At 42.8% G+C, this 20,432-nt stretch overlaps 1 protein-coding gene across 1 annotated transcript in view; it reads left to right on the top strand.

The window, feature by feature from the left end:
* Positions 1 to 20,432, top strand: part of syne1b (spectrin repeat containing, nuclear envelope 1b) — a 90,191-nt gene that overhangs the window by 49,121 nt on the left and 20,638 nt on the right. Inside the window, exons 67-110 of the mRNA XM_008287467.1 lie at positions 87 to 242; positions 1,009 to 1,179; positions 1,413 to 1,739; positions 1,831 to 1,983; positions 2,211 to 2,378; positions 2,581 to 2,757; positions 2,842 to 2,988; positions 3,082 to 3,207; positions 3,629 to 3,805; positions 4,119 to 4,384; positions 4,654 to 6,814; positions 6,940 to 7,277; positions 7,373 to 7,517; positions 7,611 to 7,829; positions 7,917 to 8,185; positions 8,336 to 8,501; positions 8,635 to 8,790; positions 8,901 to 9,053; positions 9,168 to 9,350; positions 9,462 to 9,599; positions 9,896 to 10,081; positions 10,172 to 10,294; positions 10,425 to 10,607; positions 10,915 to 11,058; positions 11,435 to 11,623; positions 11,800 to 11,940; positions 12,186 to 12,299; positions 12,563 to 12,724; positions 12,887 to 13,081; positions 13,220 to 13,396; positions 14,370 to 14,561; positions 15,019 to 15,150; positions 15,916 to 16,016; positions 16,111 to 16,264; positions 16,362 to 16,490; positions 16,585 to 16,743; positions 17,030 to 17,239; positions 17,512 to 17,613; positions 17,739 to 17,858; positions 17,997 to 18,197; positions 18,320 to 18,493; positions 19,026 to 19,157; positions 19,463 to 19,659; positions 19,763 to 19,895. Of these exons, the coding sequence (XP_008285689.1) occupies positions 87 to 242; positions 1,009 to 1,179; positions 1,413 to 1,739; positions 1,831 to 1,983; positions 2,211 to 2,378; positions 2,581 to 2,757; positions 2,842 to 2,988; positions 3,082 to 3,207; positions 3,629 to 3,805; positions 4,119 to 4,384; positions 4,654 to 6,814; positions 6,940 to 7,277; positions 7,373 to 7,517; positions 7,611 to 7,829; positions 7,917 to 8,185; positions 8,336 to 8,501; positions 8,635 to 8,790; positions 8,901 to 9,053; positions 9,168 to 9,350; positions 9,462 to 9,599; positions 9,896 to 10,081; positions 10,172 to 10,294; positions 10,425 to 10,607; positions 10,915 to 11,058; positions 11,435 to 11,623; positions 11,800 to 11,940; positions 12,186 to 12,299; positions 12,563 to 12,724; positions 12,887 to 13,081; positions 13,220 to 13,396; positions 14,370 to 14,561; positions 15,019 to 15,150; positions 15,916 to 16,016; positions 16,111 to 16,264; positions 16,362 to 16,490; positions 16,585 to 16,743; positions 17,030 to 17,239; positions 17,512 to 17,613; positions 17,739 to 17,858; positions 17,997 to 18,197; positions 18,320 to 18,493; positions 19,026 to 19,157; positions 19,463 to 19,659; positions 19,763 to 19,895 (9,546 nt within the window). The remainder of the gene's footprint in view (positions 1 to 86; positions 243 to 1,008; positions 1,180 to 1,412; positions 1,740 to 1,830; positions 1,984 to 2,210; positions 2,379 to 2,580; positions 2,758 to 2,841; positions 2,989 to 3,081; positions 3,208 to 3,628; positions 3,806 to 4,118; positions 4,385 to 4,653; positions 6,815 to 6,939; positions 7,278 to 7,372; positions 7,518 to 7,610; positions 7,830 to 7,916; positions 8,186 to 8,335; positions 8,502 to 8,634; positions 8,791 to 8,900; positions 9,054 to 9,167; positions 9,351 to 9,461; positions 9,600 to 9,895; positions 10,082 to 10,171; positions 10,295 to 10,424; positions 10,608 to 10,914; positions 11,059 to 11,434; positions 11,624 to 11,799; positions 11,941 to 12,185; positions 12,300 to 12,562; positions 12,725 to 12,886; positions 13,082 to 13,219; positions 13,397 to 14,369; positions 14,562 to 15,018; positions 15,151 to 15,915; positions 16,017 to 16,110; positions 16,265 to 16,361; positions 16,491 to 16,584; positions 16,744 to 17,029; positions 17,240 to 17,511; positions 17,614 to 17,738; positions 17,859 to 17,996; positions 18,198 to 18,319; positions 18,494 to 19,025; positions 19,158 to 19,462; positions 19,660 to 19,762; positions 19,896 to 20,432) is intronic.

Consider the following 20,432-nt stretch of genomic DNA (forward strand, 5'->3'; position numbering starts at 1 on the left):
TTTGTTTAGAAATCAAGTAATCAGTGTAATTACATCTAATTATCTAAGTGGCATCCTGACATTAATAGGAATTCTTCTCTCATCAGAGCTGGCAGGAGGAAGTGCTGGTTTATCAAGAGGAGATGGAGGGCCTCAGTCTTTTGGCTCAGCAAGTTTTGGACGAGACACATATTAGCAGCCGAATCTGCAGCAGAGCCACCCAGATCACAGCTCGATACCACGCACTGCTTCTGCATTTACTGGTAACATCTTCTTGAAAACAGGAACAAATGGCTGTGAATGTTATATGCTGATAATGAAATGTACAATCATGCATTTAGTTTCACGTCTGCTTGTTAACTCTGTGAACCCCTAGAGGTTTCTGAGCGTTTTTTGTTCCTGACACATTTTTCAGTGCAATATACAGTCCTGTATCTCTATAGAAACAGCCCACTGGCTAGAACTAGAGAAAACTCCAAAAAGATTTTTGTGTAGTATGAAAAAGTTATAATGCTACAAATCATTAAAAATAAACAACCTTAAAGACACCTTTTTTGATGATTTGTTTTGCAAAAAAAATGGCTTCATTTTGCTTTTGAGGGCTGAATTATTATTATTATAATTATTATTTTTACAGAATCTGGTTAGAGCAAATACTTTTTGTAAATTTTTAAATGAGACATGTAGATTAAAGTGATTTTGTTGAAACATCATAATTTTAAGCTTAGATTTAATTAGGTGTGCTGACAAAATGGCAAATGGAAATCGATTATTTTTCACAATTTCTGGTTCTGATGAATGGTGTAATTTTGGCACTTTTCTTTAAAGAAAGCATGCCTTTTAAATCCACCAGTGGGATTGGGGGTCAGGTGGTTAATAGAGTTTAAAAGATAGATTCATTGAGATTTATAAAAGTCATTGCTGTAAGTCTGTGTTTTGACAAATTATTGAAAAGATGTTATCAGCTTAGCTACCTTAATCCATCTTTTCCCCTGATAACCTTGTTTTTCCTCTTTGTTTGTATTCTAGGAGACCATTAAACAACTCCAAGAGGAGGTGTCCTGCATTGAAGAGGCTCAATGTGTCTTCACCACCTTCTCAGACTGGCTCAGCTCAGCTCAGAATAACTTCAGCACCGTGGCTATAAGTGTTGATATAGTGGACCGCTTTGCCATGGAGAGAAAGATGAAGAAACTGGAGGTATGCTTGTAAAATACTGTGCATGTCGTCTACATACTATGCCTTTCCTGTGACAATTCATAGGATGAGACCTCCAACAGAACTTTATGTCACTGCTGTGACTTGGGCAATCTTTTATTGACAGAACTGACTTAAAGACCTAAAGAATTATAATGAAAATGGCCACAGTATAATCAAACTCAAACATGTGGTGTATGTCACACGCCTATTAATAACAGCCCATGTCTTCTCAGGCTCTTCAGGCTGACATGGAGCAGGCCCACACTTACCTGAAGGCAATGAGGGAGAAGACAGAGCGAGCCATGGCGTTCTTGGAGGAACCTGAAGCAGAGCAGCTCAAGGAAGAAGTGGACACTCGACTCTTCCTGCTAGAGGAGTTAATGACAGCTCTGCGCACAGAGCATAGCTCCCTCGAGAAATGCATCTCACTCTCCAAAGACTTTATGGATAAATACAAGGCGCAGGCCCAGTGGGTGATGGAGACCAAGAACCTTTTAGCCTCAAGTGTAGAGCCTAAAGCTGAACTCTACCAGAAGAAGGCTCAGCTAGCAAAATATAAGGTAAGAACACTTGTAAGTTGTTGTTGTCGTCCTGGAAACAGTCAAACCAAAGAGACAACTACTTGATTTTGCTTCCTTGTCATGCTTTCAGACAATCCAGCAGACAGTGCAGTCTCATGAGTCAGCAGTAAAATCTGTCATTGAGAAAGGAGAGGCGCTGCTCGACACAGTGAATGACCCAACTATCAGTGAAAACATGAAACGGCTGCAGGCTGACTACCAAGACCTCTGTTTGGCTGCTAAGGTAAAGTTACTGTTGAGCTGAGATGTAATATAGTTTGGGGCGTTGGTTTCGGAAGGAGGGTCTCAAATCAGTCAAAAACCATAGATTTTATTCATTGCTAATGTTGTGTATGTATTACATGAGCAAATTTTGAACCCAAGTGTATTTTTGAAAGCAATATACAAGTATAGTAGATTATCATGTATCATTAAGATAGAAAAATAAGCGAGGTTTGCTTTGTGATTCAGACACAGGTCCAGAACCTTGTGGAGTGGGTGAAGGAACACGAGGATTACAACAGTGAACTGCAAGAAGTTGAGAAATGGCTTTTACAGATGTCCAGTAGGCTGGTGACCTCAGACTCCATGCAGACCAGCAGCATGGAGATGGCCACTCAGCAGCTTGCCCGTCATAAGGTGAATAACTCCATATTGGACAAAATCTACAGTTTTTACCATAATGATAACTTTATTGCCGTTTACATTATTACATGAAGTTACTATTAAATCTTCTGAAGAGGTCCTGCATCTAAGCTCGGCAAAATACAGATGAACACCGAAGCCATCTCTACGTTCTCTAGCTTAAGTCAACAGTTTTTTAATGTCTCATTATTTTCAGGCAATAATGGAGGAGATAGCCAGTTTTGAGGAGCGTCTTACCAGCTTGAAGCAGAAAGGAGAAGGTCTTGTTGCCAGCTGTACAGACCAAGTTCAAGCTAAGATCAGCCAACAAGTCCAGGCTCACCAACAGGGAACCAGAGATAGCTATTCTGCTATCTGCAGCACTGCGCAACGTGTGAGTGGTCTCTCTTAATCATTTAGTAACATTTATCTTAACAAGTAAAGCTGGTTAAATTTTAATGCCTCCGATGTTCAACAGGTCTACCAGAGTCTGGACCGGGAGTTGCAGAAACATGTTAATCATCAGGACACTCTCCAGCAGTGCCAGACCTGGCTCTCCACAGTACAAGAGGAGCTTCAGCTCAATGATCAGGGACCATCTGGTCTGCAGGAAGCACTGAAGCAGGTATTTAACACAGCACAGCTTTGGCTGGCCTTGGAGTACAATAATATGTTATTTTTCTGTCATTTATTTGGATTCATTATTTTTCACACACAGGTTAAGCACTACAGAGCCCTTCAGGAGCAGGCGAGCACTTACCTGGACCTGGTGTGTTCTGTGTGTGACCTGTCTGATGATGCTGTAAGAGTGACGGCTGCTAAAGTCCAGCAGATCAAACTTACGGTCAGTGTTATTTTACCTGCTTTTCTATTGAACAACATAAAAAAATCATTTTATGACTGCAGTATAATTAGTGTATCATTGTAATTAAAGTCATGAGTACTGTAATTAAAGTGGATCAGGATTTTAATAAGTTGTTTTTAGTTGTTCTAGTATTTGTAAGTTGTGTTATTTGTTGGAAGAATCTCAGATGAAGTGCAAAGCAAAATACTGCAGTTCACAAGAGCAAACCTGAGTGTGTATATTACCAGCAAGTATTTAGCAATAAGTCACTATATGCATTCAATAAGATATGCAATGTGATAGAGGAAAATATAAAATGGAAATTTAACATTATGGTGTGTTTCTATATTAAGAATGGTTCTTCATTATGCATGCTCCTGCACATGTTCACTGTAAAAAGGTTTACAATGTGTTTGTGCAGATAGAGGAAAGGATGTCCAGTGCTCAGGAGCTTTCAGAGGGCTGGAGAGAGATCAAAGAACAAAAACAAGATCTAACGAGCCTGTTCCAGGACATGGAGCAGCAGCTTCTCAGTCTGTCCAGAAGACCAGCAGAGCTGGAGACCAAGATAGCACAAAACATGCTGTCACAAGCCAAGGTAGGTTACAGTATCATAACCATCAGTCCCTCAAGGATGCACACAAAGTCTGACTCCTTTTTAGTCACGCTCATAATTCATCCTTCTGCATTCTTCTGCAGTTCTGTTTATTAAAATGAAGATGTCTGTTTGTCTGTATGTGCTTTTTACTTTAACTGTGCAGCAGAGCGAGCCCAGACGGGATTCTGTCTGTGATTTTGTCATTATTATCTAATCCAACATTTTGGCCCGAGTTGTGAAGGGATTAGAGAGAGATCTGCTTAGTGTTTGGAAGTATTTATGGTTGCCATCCAATATATTGCTTGTCACTCAGGAATGCAGCCAGCAACTGCAGTCTAAACAGAGTATCCTGACCAAGATGACCGAGACTGTGAGCAGATTGACTGGTGGCCAGGACTCTCCGGAACATGCAGAGCTCGACCGTCTGAGCAATTCCTGGCTGGAGCTTTGTCACCAGGCCAACAAGCTGCAGAGCCAGAGAGAGGAGGATCTGCAGAGATCTAAAGAATATCACGACTGTATTGCTGCAGTGGAGGTGCTGTTTGAGCAGGTGTCCAAAGAGTGGGACAATCTGGCCAGGTGTGTCTATACATGAAGTGTACATCAAAATCAGTCATCCATACTGCTATGAAAATAAAATTTAAATTTAAAACTATCAGGTTTCACAAAGAGAGATGTCTGTGGGCAGAAAATGCCTGTCCAGGACTATTTATTGAGCAGTTGCTATAATCTTTTTATATGTTTTTAAAAAGCTGAAGTTCAGTTCTATAAATCAAAATGTATAATCTTGTGTCATTGGATGTCCTCAACAAATTTGTATAATGAGTTGTTTTGTTTTTGTATCACAGAACGGATGCCGAAAGTTCATCTCAGCATTTGGAGGCATTGCGGAAACTTGCAGTAACTCTCGAAGAACAAAAAGGAGTTCTTGAAGACCTCAAGGACCAGAAGCAGAAAGTCATCCAGCATCTGAACTTGGATGACAAAGAGCTGGTAAAAGAGCAAATCAGCCACTTTGAGCAGAGATGGTCCCAGATGCAAAACCTAATTGAAAGAAAGATCCAGGACTCAGTGGTGACCCTGGAAGATATGGGTCAGGTGGAGGCCCGTCTGAGAGAGGCTCGGGACTGGGCAGAGGAGCAGCAGCCTGCCCTGTCTGAAGCCATGAAAATGAGCCCTCCACCTGAGCTGGCTCAGAGCTTCCTGTTTGACCACCTGAGCATCTGCAGTGAGCTGGAGGCCAAGCAGCTCCTCCTGGCCCAGGCCATGGCAGATGCTGACAGGGTGCTAGCCCGGCTCGGCCTCAGCGAACGGCATCACCTTCAGCAGCTGATTTCTGACACGCAATCTGAGGTGGAATCTCTGAGTGTAAAAGTGGTGCAGCGCAGAAAACACCTGAGCAAGGCTTTTACAGAGAGGACGCAGTTCCTGATGGCTGTGAGTCAGTCCATCTCCTGGGTCCAGCAGAATGAGAAGAAGGCCCAATCAGAGGAGTATATTGCTCTGTTACCTGATGATTTAGCCAAGCAGGTCCGAACATGCAGGAACATACAAAGCAGTCTGAAAGCCTATCAGAGTGAGCTGACCTCCTTGTGGTCTCAGGGCAGAGACCTGATGAGGGATGCCAGCGAGGAAGAAAGGACTGAGATTCTCACAAAGTTGCAGGAGTTGCAAAATATCTTTGACAAAACACTGCACAGGTGTGGCCAAAAACTTCAGGAGCTTGAAAAAGTGCTTGTTTCTCGAAAGTATTTCAAGACTGATCTAGAGAAAATATGCCTGTGGATAAAACAAGCCGATATAGTCACCTTTCCTGAAATAAATCTAATGGTTGGAGATGCTGAATTGGAAGCGCAGCTAATGAAGTATCAACAGATAGTTGAGCAGGCAATTGAATATGAGAACCTCCTCCTCATTGTACAAAGAGCTGGCCAGGAAGTGTTGCCCACTCTGAATGAAGTAGACCACTGCTATTTGGACGAAAAACTCAACACCCTCCCTCAGCAATATAATAGCATATTAGCATTAGCCAAGGAGAAACAGGAGAAAATCCAGCAGGCCATTCTCACAAGGAACGAGTACACGTCATTCATAGATGTCACTCACAAAGCACTGAAAGAGCTCGAAGAACAGTTCAACAGTCTGGGGACGCAGCCTGTAGGCTTGCAAACAGAAGAGGTTCTCAGTTTGCAGAGTGATTACAAAGCAATTCAGACCGATCTCAGCAACCTGGGCCTAGCCGTGAGTGAACTGAACCAAAAGAAAGAGGGATTCCGTAGCACCGGGCAACCGTGGCGCCCAGAGGAAATGACCCAACTTGTGAGCCTGTACAATGGACTAAAGAGGTTGGTAGAACAGAAAGTAGAGCATTTGGATGAAACGTTGGAGTCATTTGAGGACCACAAGGCGATGGCTATGCAGGTTGACTTTGAGTTAAAGGCCACAAAGGAGCAGCTGGTCAAAGTGAACGCAGAGACGCAGTCGGCCGAGGAGAGGCTGAAGAACTACCACGCTCTGGCGGGAAGTCTCCAGAGTGCCAACTCTCACTTGTCGAGGCTCATGGAGCAGATGGACACTCTGGCTCCACGTGTGGAACAAGCCGCCCATGACGCCTCGAAAGAGCAAGTGGTCCTGTGGCAAGATGAGCTGCGATCCTTACAGGCTGCCGTAGGGGAGCTGATTGAAGAATGTGAGACCAGGTTTATCCAAAGTAAAGACTTTGAGACGGAGATGAAAAGGACGCTGGACTGGCTGCAGCAGGTCAGGGATGAACTGGGCTGTGCCGTGATCGTGGATGTGAGAGTGGAGAAGGTGCAGGAGGAGATCAGGAAGCAGCAAATCATGCAAGAAGAAGTGCAGTCCAGACTGAGAATCGTGGCTGCTCTGAGTAGCAGGGAAAAACAGGAGTATGTCACTGCCAATGAGCTCGTCCCAACCCACGTAGATACAAGCCTGGAGGAAATGGCAAAGCTGCAAGCAGACGTTCAGAAAGCACTGAGCTCCAAACAGGTGGGACAATGTCACATTTAGTATCTAGTGAATGTGAAATGCTTTAATGTTGTTAGCTGTAGTAATCCAGTATTTTCCAGTGAAATAAGCTTCATTAACACTCCCTCATTTGCTTTTGTGTGCAGATTACTCTGGAGGAAGCCTTGGTGCTGTGTCAGAAATACCACTTCAGGATGCAGTCAGCCTGTGAGTGGCTGGAGGATGCTGTGTCTTTCCTGCAACAAGCTAGCTTAGGCGTGGATGTAGAGAACTATGAGGAGTGCCTCAGACAGCAGGGAGACATCATGGCCACCGAGCAGGAGTTTCTCATCCACTTGGAGGAGCTGCAGACGCTGCTCCCTCAGCTGGAGAACGTGGTCAACCCTACAGCTAAAGAGCAGCTTCGGGTGAGCGTGGAGTCGGCAAAGCAGAGAGGTGTGGAGGTTCGAGATCAGCTCCAGTGTCACCAGGACGTCCTTCACAGGTAACTGGTAGAAAATAGAGATAATAGCCTCGATTATGATACTTGTTGCAGTTTTTAGTGACATTTTATACTGTAACAAATTCTGTTTTTCTCAGCTGTGTGGCCCAGTGGAAGACATATCAGGAGGCAAGGCAGACTGTCATTGAGCTTATGAATGAAGCTGAAAAGAAGCTGACTGAATTCTCGACTGCAAAGGCAGCCACAAGCCAAGAGGCTGAAGACAAGCTGTGCAGTCACCGGGTATGAGAGGCCAAATCAAGTGCATTCCCTCATAGAAAATAGGTGGTGCTTCTATGAATGCTATGTGCTATTAACGGTCTTCTATTCTTTCAGTCCCTTGTATCACTGGTGACTGGTTTCCAAGAGAAGCTGAGCGGTTTAGAGGAACAAGCTGCTCAGCTGGAGCTGGTGGGCAGCGATGCCAGCAAGGCCACCATCAGCCGCTCCATGACCACCGTGTGGCAGCGCTGGACACGACTACGCAGTGTGGCAAGGGGACAGGAGAGAGTACTCGAGGACACATCACAGGAATGGAGGACTTTCACAGAGAAGGTACACAGGCAGCCAATTGGGGGAATATTTTATTCACAATTATATAAATATAGCTTTTCACTCTTTCATAAATGTTATTTTTTACAGATGGTGAAGGTTAGAGCAGTCTCTGATGAGCTCCAGAGCCGTTTCCCGGACAGTGCTGTGGAGAAGGCCTCCAAAGCCACTCTGCAGTCTCTGTTGGACCAGCATGACCTGCTGAGCCAAGACTTGGAGCGGGAACTCTCCGCCCTCACACTGCTGCGCCAGTACGCCCTGAGCCTGCTGCACGATGTGGAAGTGCCTTCACCAACAAATGAGCAGGATGAGCTGCCCAGCCTGAAGGAGATCAGAGCTGTACAAGACCAAATGGAAAGGTAGTGAGAAGATAAATCTGAAATAAGGGCCGTCTGCATTAACTGTTTTTAATGACTGACTTAATAAATATTTTTTTCCTTCCTGAAAGTCAACACCTTCAGTGGTTGTTATGTTAACTGTGCCACTCAGAATTTTCTGTTTGTCTTCAGCCTTTTGACTCAGTCCAGGACCAAGCGAGCTCAGACAGCTCAGGAATTGAGGGACAGAGAAGAAGTGGAGAAGGAGCTTAGTGTTGTAAAAGCCTGGATCCAGGAGACCAGAGAGCTTCTACTAAATCCCACACCAGACATCGATTCTCTATTGCAGGAGCTTGAGGTACAAATATATGAATTTGTCTGTATGTCTGCAGTGTTCCTGAACCAACCCAGTACTTTAAATCTTTGTATATGTGTTTACACATTGTTATTTGTATGAAAAGTAAATTGTTTCTACTTTTTGTTGTGTTTAGGTTGTACATGGAGATGTTATCACATATCGTCAGAATGTGGAGAAATTAGCAGAGCAACAGCAGAGCAAGTACCTGGACCTTTACACTATACTCCCCTCTGAAATCTCCATGCAACTGGCCGAGGTGTCACTCGCATTGGGTGCTATTGAGGATCAGGTACTGTAGCATATGAACACCTTTGAAAGTAAATAAAAATTCTGAGCATGTGTCACTTCTGGCATAATTACTCATGTGACATTTGTTTTCTCTTCTCGTATGTATTCCAGGTTCTCTCCAAAGAGAGAGAAAACCAGAAAACCAGAGAAATAAAGGAGGACTTCAGCTCCAGAATCCACGACATGTCCGAGAAACTCAAAGCCATCTCCAATAAATTTAAGGAAAAGTCTCCCGATGTTGACCATGCCAAAGAAGAGGTCAAGGTGCGTTACTTTCTTTTTGTTGTGGGTGTCACAGAACAATCTGAAACATTAGTTTTATTATCATTCAATACTCTTAAGGATATTAACTTCTTCCTGTTGCTTTTGTTTTCTCAGAGCTTGTTTGAGGATTTGGACTCCTGCGGTCGCACTCTGTCAGAGCTGGATGCATCTGTTCAAGAGTTCGGGCGCAGGAACCCCCTGCTGGCTAAACAGCTAAGTGATGCCATCAGCAAACTATCAGAGATGCATCACCACACAACACGACTGGCAGACTGTAGGAACAACTGGCTCAAAAAGGTTCGTTTTTTCCGGTCTTCTGCACATGCACAGCTGGTGCCCCATAACATTGATTAATTGTGTGACATGGGTAAGAATACTTTCCTAATCTGTTTTATCGTGGCTCTTCAGGCTGTCTGCTATTTAGATGAGTATAATGAGATGCTGGACTTCATCTTGAGGTGGTCGGAGAAAGCCAAAAGCCTGGTGAGGGCAAACATCATCTGGAACTCTTCAGTTCATCTGCAGGAGCAAATTCGGATGTATCAGGTGAGCTGGGGTGTTTAAAAATGAGTTTTCTGCATTTTTCCATATTATTCAGAGAAGAAAGGATGTTAACAGATGGACATATATAGAGCAAATAGACTTGTCTTTTTGTTTTTTGAGGACATTTCACCTGTCATGCAAGAGGCTACTTCAGTGGTAAAGAAACCTCTTAAGGTGAAATGTCTTCAAAAACTTAAAATAGAAGTTTAGTTACTTTTTACTGAAACTCCTCAGATTAAAGTTGAGTTAACTCCAGTAGCCCAAAAAACACATGCCTGCATTCACCTCCCTGTGTTTAGGCTGTCCTGCGTGAATCTCGAGAGCTCCACGGAGACCTTGAATCCATGGCAGAGAAAGTAGAGCTTCTGTCCGAGGTGCTGCAGGTCGAGTCTATGAGCCAGCAGGTTTGTGAACTCAGTCGACACACTGAGGAGCTTCAGCAAAGCATCAAGACACGGCTGCAGAGCCTTCAGGATGCAGACAAGGTACCGAAATTTCTTTTTTCTGTTTTACTTTTCGCATCATGGGATGTATTCATATCTCTGAATAAATATACAATTGACTTGTGTCTGCAGAGTATGGAAGCCCTCGAGTATGAAGTTAAGGCCCTACATGTTGCTCTGGAGCAGGTCCAAGCCACACTAACCTCACCAGAGCTGGCCCGCCAGAGCCTCAAAGAACAGCTGGCTCAGAGACAGGTAACCCTACAACATCAAAATAATTCATGATGTGGTCGAGAATTTTCCATGAATCACCGTGAATGCTTGATTATGCACGGTGCAGCTTGTAAATTGTTTCACACAATATAAACTTTCCCTGTTTTTGCAGCGTCTGTTGGCAGATATGGAGAGCTTCAAGCAGCAGGTGCAGGCAGTGCAGCTGTGTCAGAGTGCTCTCCAGGTCCCAGAGGAGGTGATGCCCAACCTTGCCATCTGTCGCACAGCTCTGCGTCTGCAGCAAGAAGCCAGCCAGTTGCAGCACGTTGCCATTCAGCAGTGCAACATCCTGCAGGTACAGTGGGGGGCACTGTAGCTGCAACACACTGACATAGTATTGTTGTCAAGCCTGCATTCAGAGACAATATGCAATTAAAGTGGAGATGGGAAGTAGCTTGAGTCACAGTACTGCCAAGTGACCACCCATGAAGATTTATTCTGAGGCTGTAAACAATAGAGAATTGTTTGTGATGCCAATTTCTCTCAGGTTTACATGGTCCTCCTTCACATTTTGAGGAGTTTACTGTTTTCACATTCTCAAAACACATTTTCGAGCTTTGCATCGATCTAACGGTAACAAAAGGATTTTAATTCTTGTGTAGGAGGCGGTGGTGCAGTACGAGCAGTATGAACACGAAGTGAGAGACCTCCAGGGCCTGATAGAGGAAGCACATCGGGTCATTCAGGACCGACCCATTCCCAGCAGCGACATCCAGGAGCTGCAGGCCCAGATCCTTCACCACGAAGTACATTGTCTTAATTCACTCACTTGATCTGCTCTTTCTTTCACAGGAAAGGGAGTAACTGAGGGGAAGGAACCCTATACATACCAATAGTTTAATACAGGCCCAACAAATACGATGCTGGCACGTATTTATACATTTGAAGAAAATCACCAAAGCATGACCTTTTAAAGGCATTAAACTGAAATCCTTTTTTGTGTAGTAGCAGCACCAGTAAATACACATTCACTGAGCTGCAATATCTGCATTTATTGAATTTATTCAGTGTAATCCCGCTGTCTGCTTATTATATTGTCTGCACTGTATAATAGGTTCTAAAGGTTAAAATTCCTCATAATTGCATTACAAGTTTTGTATGTCATATTCTGTTTTTGGATAGGAGCTTGCCCAAAAGATCAAAGGCTACCAGGAGCAAATTGCCTCACTAAATTCAAAATGCAAAATGCTGGCAGTGAAGGCGAAGCATGCCACCATGCTGCTAACAGTGAGCGATGTAGAGGGGCTGCCTGAGGGGCTGCAGGAGATGGAGGCGGAGAAATCCAAGAAATCTTCAGCACAAGCCATCATGGTGAGAAACTGTCATCTACTGTGTTGTATTCTCGCTATTCTATTTCTGGCTTTAGCTAACTGAGTTTTATTCCTTTAATTTAATCAACTAAACATCTTTCTTATGATTAATCTTTCCTAATTCGCCTTGTGTGTCCGCTCCTCTGTTAATCCTACTTCTTGCATGGTGTGTATCAGATGACGGCTGGTCGCTGTCACACTCTGCTGTCGCCTGTAACTGAGGAGTCTGGCGAGGAGGGAACTAACAGCGAGGTCTCATCTCCTCCTGTGTGTCGTTCTCCTTCTCCTATCACTCACACTGAAGTTACTATAACCAAGGTATCTGCTTCTTCTCTTCCTCTTTATAGCCGAATTGCAGATACTTGTGATTTTTTTTCTGAAATCTTTCCTCAATAAAACACTCACTTAATTCATGCAATAAACATAATAAGACCATTATTACCCAAAGCAAGTGATCATCCATTTATATGTTCTACCTGCAGCTGCAAGTTCATCATGACAGATAATAAATTTGGGGATTTATTAAAGTATTTATTTGTGATAATGTTGAATGATTTGTTTAGATGGGACGAGGAACTCTTACAAGAGCTCCAATCCAGGAATTATATGACCCCACATTTGAGTCTGTGGCCAACTTAGATGATCTGCAGCGCTCATGGGAGACTTTAAAGAATGTGGTATGTAAAAAAACACAGGACCTCACTTGCTGTTTTAATTATAATGTAATTTGCCTTCAGCTACATGTTGTCATTAAGACACCATGACTCAATATGGACTAACTATGATATGCAGTTATTTAGTAGTAAGTCACTTCATCTCATTAAAATTTTGTGATCAAGCTTTTCATGCTGTGCAAAGATACTTAAGAAGTAAATTTAACAAAGCAGTTCTCAAAATTCTCAAACTTAACTCCTGTGTATTTTAATTTGTTGACTTACAGATCAGTGAGAAGCAGAGATCTCTGTATGAAGCTCTGGAAAAGCAGCAACATTATCAGGGTTCGCTGCAGTCAATTTCTTCTAAGATGGAGGCTTTGGAGGCCAAACTCAGTGAGCCTCTGGAGGCTGATAAAAGTCCAGATAGTCACATAAAGGCACATGAGGTGAGTCCTGTATATAAACATCCTGAATTCCTTTATGAGTAGAGATCGTTTGTCTCATTCTTTATGTCAGCATCCGCTTTTTGTCACATTTACTATATGATTTACCAATGCAGTGACTCCAGACATAAAAATATACTATTTACCTTTGACTGCTTTCTGCAGGGTCTGATTGAAGAGATTCAGAGTGTGCAGGAAGAAATAAACAGGCTGCAGACAAGCTTCACCGAGGATCTCGCTGCTGATGCTGTGGAGTCGGACATGGCCGACCAGCTGGCCATGCAGTCCTCCCTCGCTGTGTTAGCTGAGAGGATGGCCACCATCCACATGAAGGCAACAGGGAAACAACAACTATTGGAGGTAGTTTTTTTAAGGAAACTGTAAAATTACACTGCTGCTAGTAGCTGCTAATAGTTGTGTGTTGTTTACAAATCTATTTCTGTATTCATAACTTAATGAATGTACAGTATTTAGTAAATGTGTTGTGGTCTTCTTCAGGAGCGTGTCAGTGACCGTCTGGAGGGTCAGCGTCAGGAACAGGCCATACAGCTCTATCACACCCAGGCAGATGAACTGGACCAGTGGCTGGCCAGAATGCGCAGCGCTGTAACCTTCATCCTTGAACCTCAACCGGTAGAGGAGAGTGATATGGAGGATCAGCTGACTGAATGTCAAGTAAGAGCTCCCCCTGCTGTCCACTCACAACAATGACCGCAATCAAACACATTTGAATTCCTGTTTAACTTAAGAATATTAATGGATTTATGAATATCAAGATGAGGTTACTTAATAATGCATATGTCGTAGCAGAATGTCAGGAATGACACAGAACTGTTTTCTAGTTCTTGATTCAGTGTTTCTGTTCTGCACATTAATGCAAATTAAATTTAGCATAGAGATTATTTACATATGTCGTTCAATATTTTGTTTACCTTATTACATATGGATCATCCCAGGGAGGCAGGGGCCTTTCAGTGAGTAAACAAGAGCATTAGTGGAGTTAGAGGGGCATTCGGATGGCTGGCCTCCTAAGCGACTGTAGCACTAGTCTTAAGCAGATTATGCAGATATCTCTGTGGGACAGGGGTGTGTTAGAAGCACAGGGCGGAGCAGTCAGGGCTGGAAGCTTTCAGATGATTAATAGAGTCTCTCCCGGGATTGGTGCTGGTCACAAAGCTGTTAGAATATCCAAGTAGGGGAATCCTAGAGTGCGGGGAGGGTAAGGGGGAGGATGGGACAGTTACTCTCCGCCTTAGAACAACCTGCTGAAGCTATCGATTGCAAAGGAGTGGCAATGCAATTAGAAAACAAATGCGTCTTCAAACATTGGAGCAACTGTCACTAATGGGCCCTGACAACTGGTCTGGACTTAGAATGGTGTTTTACGCAGAGGAATTGGTTTTGAATTTGAGGAAGAGCACGTATGCTGCAGGGCATGGAGCGTGAAGGATTAGTGGTAATATGTTGCACAGGAGGCGAGGCCGGCGAGGTGGGCCAAGGATGAGAGCTCTCCCTGTCCTGTGGCCAGGGAAAGCTGCTGGTGTTGGGGGTTCAGCCAGACCTGGAGGGTCTGCCGTGTAGAGGGGGGAGCTCCTGTAGGTGGTGAGACACTATGTTTGAGCTGGCCTCTCTCCTCCTCCTGCTGCAGAACATGCTGCTGGAGATTGAAGAGAAGGTGTCAGCCCTCTCAGAGCTGTCAATGCACAGCGAGAACCTGCTGCTGGAGGGCAGGACGGACACCAGAGAGGAAGCTGAGCATTTGGCCAGGAAGCTACGGACACTGAAGGGTGGTTTGTTGGAGCTGCAGAAGATGCTACAAGACAAACAGATTAACATCCAGGTGAGGTTTAAACTTTGACACACTAATATGTGTTGAACGCTGCCATAATATAGTGTTTAGTCCCCACTGTAGCAATCACATTTTTCAGGTTTTCACGTGTCAGTAAAACGTATTTATAATAAAACTCTTTTCCAAAATAGCATATCGTGTTTTCTTTTGGTGGGAACATTTTATATTTGTACTACCCTGTTCATTAGAGCAAGAGAGCACATGAGGTTGGCCAAAGTATCTTGTTCATTTGATCTGTTTGCTGGCCAAAGATGAAAAGTTGATCAAGAGAATATCAAAATGTTCCCCTGAAGCTCCCAGTCTGGCATCTGTTTTTTTTTTTTGTTTGTTTGTTTTTTGCTTACAAATGAATTTGCAAAACTTTCATAGATATGAGTCAAACTGTAATTAATGTGTCCTGATTATTTGCTGTTATTCCCTGTTTCAAATATAAACTGTAATCCTACAGGGCTCTCTGCAGGAGCAGGAAGACAGTGAATCAGACTCCAGCCTCTCTCAGAGTCCCAGTGTACAGGACTGGCTGGCCCAGGCCAGGACCACACGAACCCAGCAGCACCAAGACAGTGTTCAGAGACAGAGGGTAATTTTCACATTGTTTTTTAACCTTGTTTATAAGGCTCATGCATTGCAAAACAGAAACTGAAATGTCCTTTGTCATACATTGGGATTTTTTGGTTGGGGCAACAACCGATCATGATAATTAATTCCTTTTTTCCCTCAATGTTTTAAATACATGATAAACTATAGTTTGTGATAAATTGATCTATTTGCTATCAGTTTGCACAGTTTCCAAATTTCTATAATGGTGCAGGAATAAGTTTACGCCGCTGATGCATATAGGTCCAAAACACAAGGGAAAAAAACAACACAATGTTGGAAAACTACAAACGAGTAAGCAGAGTCAAATGATGAGAAAAATGTGCCAAAGAGAGGTCACACAGCATTGCAGATATGGAAATAGATTGGATTTCTTATGTTACAAGATTTACAGACACAAAGATGAGAAACACATCAAAGCTTTCCCCCCATTTCAAAATGCAGTGTATACAGAAAGCCAGTCTGTCGTCTCTTGCTGCTAATTGTCGCACCCAAGCTCATGTTTGCATTCAGTGTTTCTCACCAAAACATATTGTGTGTATCCTTGAGATCTAACAAACAGAATGAATGTGTTTACTGCTATTGTGTTAATAAATAATATTTATAAATATGAAAAACGTGACAATATATCTGGCCATATTTTCCAGCTTCTCTCAATCTATTTTCCAAGGTTTTACAATGAAGTGAAGATAATCACATATATTGTACAATCTGACGTTTTTGTCATGTTGCGTATTTTCTCCTGCAGGAACTGGAGGAGCAGCTCGCAGAGCAGAAAAAACTGCTTCAGTCAGTTGCTAGCAGAGGAGAGGAGATCCTCATCCAGCAGGCCTCACCCAGCAGTGCCAGGTAATTCACATACAACATGCACACAAAAATGTACGTAGTTAATGTATGTAGTAATGTATTTAACGTATGTTCCTTCACGTTTCTGTCACTGCAGTACAGCGGAGCCATTTTCACCAGCGGCTTTGGCTGAGAGGGAAACTCAGGCTGGACGGGAGCAGATGAGGCAGAGATGGGAGAGTTTGAGACTGGAGCTCAAAACTAAACTGCAGCTCCTGCAGAAAACCCTGGAGCAGGACCACAAGCAGCCGGTACAGACAGCGATTTTATTATTGCCAGCATACAGTAGTAATAGAAAATGCTGCGTACTGTTGTTAACTGTTTGGGATTTCTTTTTCTTATTTCCAGGTGTTTTCAAGAGCTCCTCGTGTGACCACAGCTGGGCCTTTGTTTAAAGGCGAGACACAGGCTGACAAATCCTCCCTGAAGACTCTGTATGACAACTTCAGACAGACAGTAGAAGACATGGCCACTCAGGTTTTGGCATTTCTATAATCATATTCAACATTTAAGATATTTAGTGAAGCATGCTGTGCTAAAGGAAATTTGCGTCATTCCAATGTGTGCGCAGTCTGGTGGTGGTGGTGAGACACAGGTGCCGCAGATGGAACAGAAGCTCTTCACAGCTGTGTCATCCACCTCCTCCTGGCTGGATGGTGTTGAGAACAACGTCTTCTCTGGCTCAGTGCTGCTGGCGGAAAATGCAGAGACTCAGCTGCAAAAGCAGGAGGTACAGCTGAGCAGCTTTATAATCACTGCAGGTTTAAAATAGCAAAACACACAATCCTGGTAATACTCGTGACCTCAGATCAATTCAAAACTCTCAAGGTGATTCCTCCTCCCATCAGTATGTGGTCCAAGTGTAGGATTAGTTGACAAAAATACATATTAAAAAAAATCTGTATTTGTTATTGAAATGTGACTGAACTCAGTTTATCTACACTACAGATTTTTAATGTTGCAGTTGGGTAGTTTTTTTTTAGAATAAATCTAACTAGCCCTGATCTTCTCTGCAGACCCTGGAGAGCGATGTGAGACATGTGACGGAGGAGGTGAAGCTCAGCCAGAGTCTGCTCGCTGGATCTTCAGGGATGAGGCATGAAGACCGAGCGCTGCTGGAAGACAACCTCCACTGCCTGAAAGAGAGATTAGGAGCTCTGGGTTGTGCTCTGGGACAACGCTGTGACCACATGAGGACCAGAACGCATGAACTCACAGCCTACCAGGTTCATCAAATATTGTGCTGTTCTTATGCTTAGAAGGCCTTTTGAATATTGATTTTGATCTATATGTAGTCATTTTTTCAGCACTAATAACTAATAGGGATTTTTTTTCCCGTCGTGTCAAGTCGTTGTTTTAGAAAACACAGAAAAGCCTTTAGTAAACATAAATTGAAGTGCATAATATTTGCATATTCTATTATAACTCAGGAGTTTATATATGTGTTATTGTAAACTGCACATATTAATAATGAGCATTTTTCTTCTGTTTGACACAGACTGAATTGCAGCTTCTCCAAACTGCTTTAATTGAGACCAAATGCCAGATCCTGCAAGCCCTAGCTGGAGCAATGGATAGACCAGCCTCCAAACAACTGGAGGTAATGCAAGCGATTACTTAAACATGCATATACATACAGTAATACTCTCACTGTTTCCCTGAAGAGCTTACAGAGAACAAGAAAATTCCTGCATTTAATTTCCTAATGTCACCTGCTTCTTCCAGGTCATTGCCAGTGCAGAGGAGAGCCTGAAAGACTTTGAACAGAGAATCACAGAGCTTAAAACCAGAGGAGCAGCTCTACAGGCAGATCAGATATCAACAAACAAACTGCTGAAACTACAGGTAACAGACATCACTGATGACGCGCAAAAATTTATTGAGCTTGAAATCCCTATAGTAAAATCTACTATTTTGTTCATTCGGAATGTACGATGGAGAAATCAGGACAAACAAGAAAAATGTTTTTCTGTGTCTTTCCAGGACTCTTATGAGGAGCTGGTGATGACGGTGGGTTCCCGGCGCAGTGGGCTGAACCAGAACATGGCTCTGAAGGAGCAGTATGAACGCGCTCTGCAGGACCTGGCTGACCTGGTGGACACAGCGAAGGACAAGATGGCTGCAGATCAGAGAATTATTGCCAGCTCTGTGGAGGAAGTCCAGCATCACCTGGACAAACATAAGGTAGAGTCAACCTCTGATAAGTTCTTAGGCTCAGGAGACATTTTTTTTTTGTGCAAGAAAATTATTAAATATAAAATAGACCTGATCTTTATTGTGTTTATGTGACTGATCATCTTTTCTAGGAGTTCTTCCAGGGTCTAGAGTCCCACATGATTCTAACAGAGACTTACTTCAGGAAGATCAGTGGCCTGATGCTTCCCAAAGAGAGCCAAGCTTTGGAGGAGACGCTAGCTGAAGCTCAGAGTGTCCTGAAACAGGCACACAGTAAAGGAGTGGAGCTGGAGTGTATCCTGGAGGTATGAGAGACGGCACAGCTTATGTTAACTACAGGTTTTCTTTGGAAGAAAGCTGACATAGTGACAGAAAATTCAAACACGTTGTATTTGTTGGTTTAAAGGGTATTTTAAAAGCTAAATGGTGCAAAAAGTTGGTGAACTCTGCTCTTATTACAGGTTTGTAACTTCAAAGGAATAGATATGAGATGGAATAAATATTTCAAGTTCCTGAGCTTTAGAAACTTAACACTTTATTTTATATCATAGAGGACCTCAGTAGTTGCTGTGTGTATAAATATGTTGCATTAGACACAAAAAAATAGAAATAATAATAACTAGTCAAGTGGTCAGTTGTTGCTACTGGTGGGCCATTTGACGGCATCTAGGAGGAGAAGCAACTTCATCAACATTCTCCAAATATCTGTATCTACACATATGTGAGCAAATACACGCATTGACAGTTTTCTTCATGAGAAATAAAGCTGCTTGATATGCAGACGTTTGTTTGCCAAATGATTAAGTTTCAAATATTTTGTTTGATTGTTTTTTTCAGACTTGGTGCCGTTTGATACAGGACTACCAGAGCCTGAACCGACACCTGGACACAGTTGAAGGAAGTATTCCATCTGCCGGCTTAGTGGAAGAAACTGAAGAACGGCTTCTGGACAGAATCTCCTTGTATCAGGTACAAAGTGACATATATTTAGATTTTAGCCAGTGATACAATAATACAGCATAAAGCTTATCAGCTTATTTAGATGCAATACAGTCATAATGACAGAGGCTCCTCTGGTAGCATTTGTTGTTTGACTAGCAAGATGCTATTCACTTGCACCTCTGCTAGCTTTGACCAACTCTATATTCTGTCCAGATTCAAGCAGCTTTCTCAAAGAGCAACTCACGGTTTCACATTCTTCAGCTTTAGATTCTCAGCTGGTGCCACTTCACCTACAAAAACTGACTTTTTTTCCTCTCTTATTCTCTGTAAAGGGTCTGAAGGGGAGACTGACAGAACACCAGCATAAGCTCTACCAGGTGCTAGATGAAGGCAAACATCTCCTCCTGTCAGTTTGCTGTCCTGCACTGGAGAATCAACTGGCTCTGCTGGGAGAACACTGGCTCAACAACACTGCCAAAGTCAACAAGGAACTACAACGCCTTGAGGCCATCCTAAAACACTGGACCAGGTCAGAAACACATAAAAATCAGAACTGCTTATAAACATACAATAAAGAAGAGCATATTTTTCATTGCATGGCACTTTTTAAATTCTGTCTTTTATATATGTAGGTATCAAAGGGAGTGTGCAGAGATCAGTGAATGGCTGCAGTCTGCGCTGGAGCGTCTGGAATTTTGGAACACGCAGGCTGTTTTAGTCCCACAGGAGCTGGAGACTGTCAGAGACCATCTCTCCGCTTTCCTTGTAAGGGCCTAAACAGTATTTTTTTTATTGATTTGTTTTTTACTTACCTATAAGAATCCAAAGTTTGTGACTTTTCCAACAAAGGAGCTACTCAATATTTATAGAGCTACAAACATTGACCTGTTAGGGCTTGTATCAGTGCTTTTACTGTTCTACTGTTATTTAAACTTTTGTTCAACCCAAATCCTTAAAGGGATGATTACTGGGACGTAAAACCTGCAAGTATACAATCACCAAATCTGTAAAAAAAAAAAAAAAAAAAAAAAACACTTGACGTACTTGCCCTAAACTAAGGTTTAAAAAGCATTTTCCCTCACAGTTTATATAATGCTGCACTTGCGTCAGGGCAACAGCATGATTGGCTGAATGTTTCCCAGTTTGGCTCTTATGAAGCAAGTGATTGCCTTTAGTGAAGGGGAGGGACATGTAATACTAATAAAAATAATAATGAACTTAATTTCTATAGCACCTATCAAAACTGGAGTTACAAGATGCTTTACAAAACATGAAAATATACAAACAAATGTTACAAAACAC

Source organism: Stegastes partitus, unplaced genomic scaffold, assembly GCF_000690725.1.
Source record: "Stegastes partitus isolate 25-593 unplaced genomic scaffold, Stegastes_partitus-1.0.2 Scaffold502, whole genome shotgun sequence".
NCBI classification, from domain to species: domain Eukaryota; kingdom Metazoa; phylum Chordata; class Actinopteri; family Pomacentridae; genus Stegastes; species Stegastes partitus.